This window comes from Bombina bombina, chromosome 4 (genome assembly GCF_027579735.1).
Source record: "Bombina bombina isolate aBomBom1 chromosome 4, aBomBom1.pri, whole genome shotgun sequence".
NCBI classification, from domain to species: domain Eukaryota; kingdom Metazoa; phylum Chordata; class Amphibia; order Anura; family Bombinatoridae; genus Bombina; species Bombina bombina.
Window position 1 is genome coordinate 148121248 of NC_069502.1, and position 6000 is coordinate 148127247.

Sequence of the window (6000 nt, forward strand, 5' to 3'; positions counted from 1 at the left end):
AAGGAATGGAATCCTAAATTCTTCCCCAAGTAACATGTTTTTAATTGGAAGCTTTTTCTTCATTCAATTAAGCCTTTTAAAAGTTCAAAGTCAGCTCCTCAAATTTGCATGTAGGTGCGGTTCTTATTCCAGCTTGGCTGGTAAGGGGCAGGTTATGACTTTTTTTGAAATTTGTTTGGTTCTATTCGGTCCAAACTTCTTAGATTGTGGGTACAGAATAGGATTCAGAGTAAAACCGTCTGTGAGAAGTCTTTTTTTTCTCTATCATATTCCAGCTATTCCAGTAAGGCTAACACTTTCCTGAAGTGTGTTTCAGACCTATATGTTTTGGATACTGGTGAAGCGCGGCTGGTCACCCGTTGGGGCTCAAGAGCTGCTCAGACCTGGAGTTTTCTGGGGTATTTATTCCTGTTCCATTATAGGAACAGGGTTTGGGGGTTTTATTCAAGACAATTCATTGTTCTAAAGATAGAAAATCTTTTTGAATTATTATATAAGTGTACCATCTTTTAGAATGGTGTTTATATGGTCAATTCTGCCTTTTTGGTCAGTGATGGCATTATTTGTTTACAATAGATGCATATCTTCATTTTCTGTTTTCATTCAGATTATTTTCATTTTCTGAGATTCTCTTTTTTTTGACCAGCATTACCAATTTGTTGCTTTTCCTTCTGGTCTAGCGACAGCTCTAAGAATCTTTTCAAGGTTCTCAGTGTTCCTTATTTGGATGGTCTCGTGGTACTGGCTTAGTCTTTTCGTTCTGCGGAATTTCATACAATTCAACTTTGTTGTTTCTTCAAGACATGGTTAGAGGATCTTTTTTATCAAAAGCTCCTTGATTCCTCACACAAGGGTCACCTTTTTTAGGTTTCCAGATAGATTGTGTCAATATCTTTGTCTCTAACAGACAAGTGGCAATTTTATTGGGTTCCGTTTGTCGGAACCTTCAGTCTCTATTATTTCCTTCAGTTGCTATATATGCATGGAAGTTTTAGGTCTCATGGCTGCAGCATTGGATTCAATTCTCTTTGCTCATTTTCATGGGAAACCTTTCCAGTTTTTTATGCTGAATTAATGGTGCAGGGATTCTAGGATAACACTTTTTATATCTTTGAATCCTAATGTTTAACTATCTTTGATTCGGTGGTTAAGATCACCATCATTTAGTTCTACGGATCTCTTCGGTTCTTTCAACCTGGACCATGATCTCTATAGATGCGAGTCTTTTAGGTTGGGAGGCTGTCTGAGGATCTCTGTCAGCACAAGGGGTTTGGAAATCTCAGGAGGCGAGATTACCATTTGATATTTTGGAACTCCGTGCATTTCTCAGAGTTCTTCAGTTTTTGGCTTCTTTTTTGAAGAAAGAGACGTTTATTGTTTTTCAGACAGACAATGTCACAATTGTGGCGTATGTCAATCATCAGGGTGGGACTATCAGTCCTTAGGCTGTGACAGAAGTATCTCGGATATTTGCTTGGGCTAAATCCAGCTCCTATCTTTTTCCCAGGTATAGACAATTGGGAAGCGGAATATCTCTGTTAATCAAGCTTTACATCCGGGAGAATGGTCTCTTTACCCAGATATGTTTTTCCAATTTTTCAGATGTGAGGGCTTCCAAGATAGATAATCCCTTTATAACCCATTCCCCAGTTTTGCATAACCAACACAGTTATATTAATATACTCTTTACCTTTGTGATTACCTTGTATCTAGGAACCTTCTTCCAGCCCCCTGATCACATGACTGTGACTGTTTATTATCTATTGTCTTAAATTTAGCATTGTAATGTGCTAGATCTTAAATAACTGTCTGTGTCTGAACACAGTGTTATCTATATGGCCCACGTGTACTTTCTGTCTCTTTGTGTTGAAAAGAGATTTAAAAAGCATGTGATAAGAGACAGCCCACAAAGGCTTAGCAATTAGCATATGAGCCTACATATGTTTTTTTTTTTAAAATTCTTTTTTATTGAGAGATAAGCTGTGGAGACATCAAACAACATTACCAGATAATACTATGAAAATTACATTCACAAATATGGTAAAGATTCAACCTACGCAGAGGTATCATTGTGCATAACATAACAGTAATTCATGAAATTGATGTATGACAAATGTCAGGATAAATGCGGCACTTTACATCTTTCAAATGCCGCTTACAATCTTGTTGTCCACATATACTCAGCTCTCTCTGGTTTTACCTTTTAACAGTATCCCCAACTGACCCCCCACCCACCCCCCCCAACTATCTAACAAATTTGAACCAATATTACAGTGATCCCTAGTCTGGGAGACATGTAGATTGAAGTTTTGCGCCAGTTAGAGCTGTTTATCTTGATGCAGCAGCAGCTGAACTTTCTAAACCTATGTCGCTTGCCCCACTGAACAAATAACAAGACCCTCCCTTATAATACAACAGACCAGTACCTTATTACCATGGGGCCAGGACCAAAAAAGGTAGATTCCATTATTGTGTTATAGACCTACCCAAGACTAGGGTTGATGGGAGTTGACATGTATAAAAACCAGCATTACAGTGATCCCCAGTCTGGGAGCTATGCGGATTGAAGTGTTACGCCAGTTAGAACTGTTTATCTTGATGTATCAGCAGCTTATATTTTTAAACCTATGTCTCTTGCCCCACTGAGCAGGTACTTATCACTACACAAAGTGACTGTGAGGGAAAATGTATGTACGGATATAACCCAGGCGATTAATATAGGAAATAGCATATGGGAGGTCAGCATGCACACGCCTATCACATGTAGGGTGCGGATTTTGCAGCACGTAATAAGCGTGTACATTGATTTTAATGACAATTGTGATAGAAATGATAAAACCCTCCTCTATAACACTGCACCAAAACTTTCAGTAGGGATGGGAAAAAATGATAGAATATGTTTCTGTTTCTGATAAGATGAACAAGTAGAGCAGAAATTTGTTGTGAGCTAATTACCATGGTCTATGTGGGCTTTAAGGAGAAGACATGTGGCAGCCATACATCAGTATCCATGTGGAGGACCTTTTCACAACAACATGCAAGTTTACAACCAGTCATATACCTCTTCTCCAACAGAAAAATACCTTATTACCATGGGGCCAGGTACAATAAAGGCAGATTCCCTTATTACATTATAGACTTACCCAAGACTAGGGTTGATGGGAGATAACATAATTTAGATAGCAATCAAAGCAGTACTCACATAGACAGTTAATGTTCTCAGTGGATATTTGACTACGATAAGAAACCAGTGATTCATCAGTGTAGACCCTTAGACTGATAAACTAACTAGAACAATATAAACAATACACTATTAACAATAAAATTGGCCTTAATTTAATTAAGAAAGGACAGTGTTTGCTGCAATCTTTATCCTGGAGCCGCTGTTCAAAATAATGCAATCACAGTATTAGGTGTGGGCTCAATAACTGCTGCAATTCAGGTCCCCTATATATCACAGAACAACAAAAAAAAAAAAAAAAACACAAGACAGGAGTAAACCAAAGAGTCAACCTTTTGGCAAAACGTTCAACGACCAGCTTCAGTCAGAGTTTAATGTAAGGTCTGAGAGTCTGTTCCGAGAAAGCTCACCCTGTCCAGGGGTATGATGTCATCCGATGCCGTTTTTCGGCAAAGTAATCTCGCCCTTCAGTTTTAAACCGCAACGGCCATCTTGATTTTTCAGGTGCTCCGATATGGGCCAGATAGTGTTCTCAGCTGCCAGAAGCCCCGTTATATAGCTGTGTGCCATCGCAGGTAATCTTGTTGCGTCTGTCGGCAATTGCTGGTCCCGCCTGTCCCCCATGCCTGCATATTGTGCACTAAGCCAAGGCTCCGGCGATATTAATAGACATTCTGCCGTCTGTATTGGTAGGTATAAGGAAGCAGTATGTTGCGGAACTGCAATACTGTTGTTCCCTTGAGTGGATTTTGAGTTGCGGTTACCAGTCCCGTTTAGTGAAAGGAGTATCCAGGAATTGTGAGTTGGTGTCCCGCCATTGCATGTATCAGGCTGCATATCTTCCAACCACACCACGCTGCCTGGGGGGTCATGTTTTAACTGCTTATTATCTAGTGTGGAGGTAGTTACCAATTTCGGTGCCGTATCAGATTCTGCGGGACAGGATCTTTTAGTTGCCTGAACCACTTCATATAGATTTTGACAGCTTAAGAGTAAACGGTCAAAAATAGGCAGAAATGTTGTGAGTATCTGCGCTGCAATGTCCTTTTCCGGTTCCATTGCTCAGTAATCCTTTATGGATTATAACTTGGTGTAATGCCTTCCGGAGGAGAAGTGTGTGGAGTGCTTCTATCTGCCAATGTTTCCCGGACAGCTTATCTGCCAAGGGAGATGCAGATGGCATAGAAGAGTGGCAAAATAACTGATGTTAGTAGTGATTTTCTTCAGAGCTAACAGAGCTCGCAGCCATCTTCTAGAACCGCCCACCGGAAGTCTCCGAGCCTACATATGTTTAGTTTAAACTAAGAATACCAAGAGAAAAAAGCAAATTTGTTGATAAAAGTAAATTGGAAAGTTGATTAAAATTAAAAGTCCTATCTGAATAATGAAAGTTTAATTTATACTAGACTGTCCCTTTAAGGATTCTAGGGTAGCTGAGGATAAATCTACTAACTGTTTAGATGCTAAGTCTTTAAAGCCCCTGAAGTTTTTCCTGTCCCGGATGCTTTCTGAGATAGTTTCTAGGGAATGGTCTAATCCTTTTAATCCTTCTGCAAGGTTTAAGAATTTGTGTACCCTACCTGTTGCTAATATTAAACGTTGGTAGACTGTTTGTAAGGTAGATGGGGGCGTTTCTACTCTGACTAAGCGTACTTCTATTCCTTTTAAAGATAGTAATTATTTTAAGGACCCTTTAGATAGAAATTTAGAATCCTTACATCAACTGGCCGTTTTGCAAGCCGGTTACTTATTTAGACCAGCTATTTCTATTGCTGAATATTTTGTTTAACCTTTTGGGATTGCTTAAATGTACTAACTCATTTAGTTGTGATGCTGTGTTTGACATAATTAAGATTAATGCCAAATGTATATCTTTGGCAGTTCTTTCCAGAAGAGCTTTATAGTTGAAATCTTGGTATGCTGATATGGTTTCTAAATTTAGACTTTTAACTCTTTCTTTCCAAGGAAAAAAGTTGCTAATTTGGATCCTATTTTCTCCAACATAGGTGTGTCCGGTCCACGGCGTCATCCTTACTTGTGGGATATTCTCTTCCCCAACAGGAAATGGCAAAGAGCCCAGCAAAGCTGGTCACATGATCCCTCCTAGGCTCCGCCTACCCCAGTCATTCTCTTTGCCGTTGTACAGGCAACATCTCCACGGAGATGGCTTAGAGTTTTTTAGTGTTTAACTGTAGTTTTTCATTATTCAATCAAGAGTTTGTTATTTTCAAATAGTGCTGGTACGTACTATTTACTCAGAAACAGAAAAGAGATGAAGAATTCTGTTTGTATGAGGAAAATGATTTTAGCAACCGTAACTAAAATCCATGGCTGTTCCACACAGGACTGTTGAGAGCAATTAACTTCAGTTGGGGGAACAGTTTGCAGTCTCTTGCTGCTTGAGGTATGACACATTCTAACAAGACGATGTAATGCTGGAAGCTGTCATTTTCCCTATGGGATCCGGTAAGCCATGTTTATTACGATTGTAAATAAGGGCTTCACAAGGGCTTATTTAAACTGTAGACTTTTTTTGGGCTAAATCGATTGATATTAACACTTATTTAGCCTTGAGGAATCATTTATTCTGGGTATTTTGATTTAATAATATCGGCAGGCACTGTTTTAGACACCTTATTCTTTAGGGGCTTTCCCAAAGCATAGGCAGAGTCTCATTTTCGCGCCGGTGTTGCGCACTTGTTTTTGAGAGGCATGGCATGCAGTCGCATGTGAGAGGAGCTCTGATACTTATAAAAGACTTCTGAAGGCGTCATTTGGTATCGTATTCCCCTTTGGGTTTGGTTGGGTCTCAGCAAAGC

At 39.5% G+C, this 6000-nt stretch overlaps 1 protein-coding gene across 1 annotated transcript in view; it reads left to right on the forward strand.

Moving 5' to 3' along the window:
• The window catches only part of SMC6 (structural maintenance of chromosomes 6), an 869177-nt gene that overhangs the window by 725592 nt on the left and 137585 nt on the right, over window positions 1–6000 (forward strand). Inside the window, 1 exon segment of the mRNA XM_053711237.1 lies at window positions 5653–5669. Within this exon segment, the coding sequence (XP_053567212.1) occupies window positions 5653–5669 (17 nt within the window).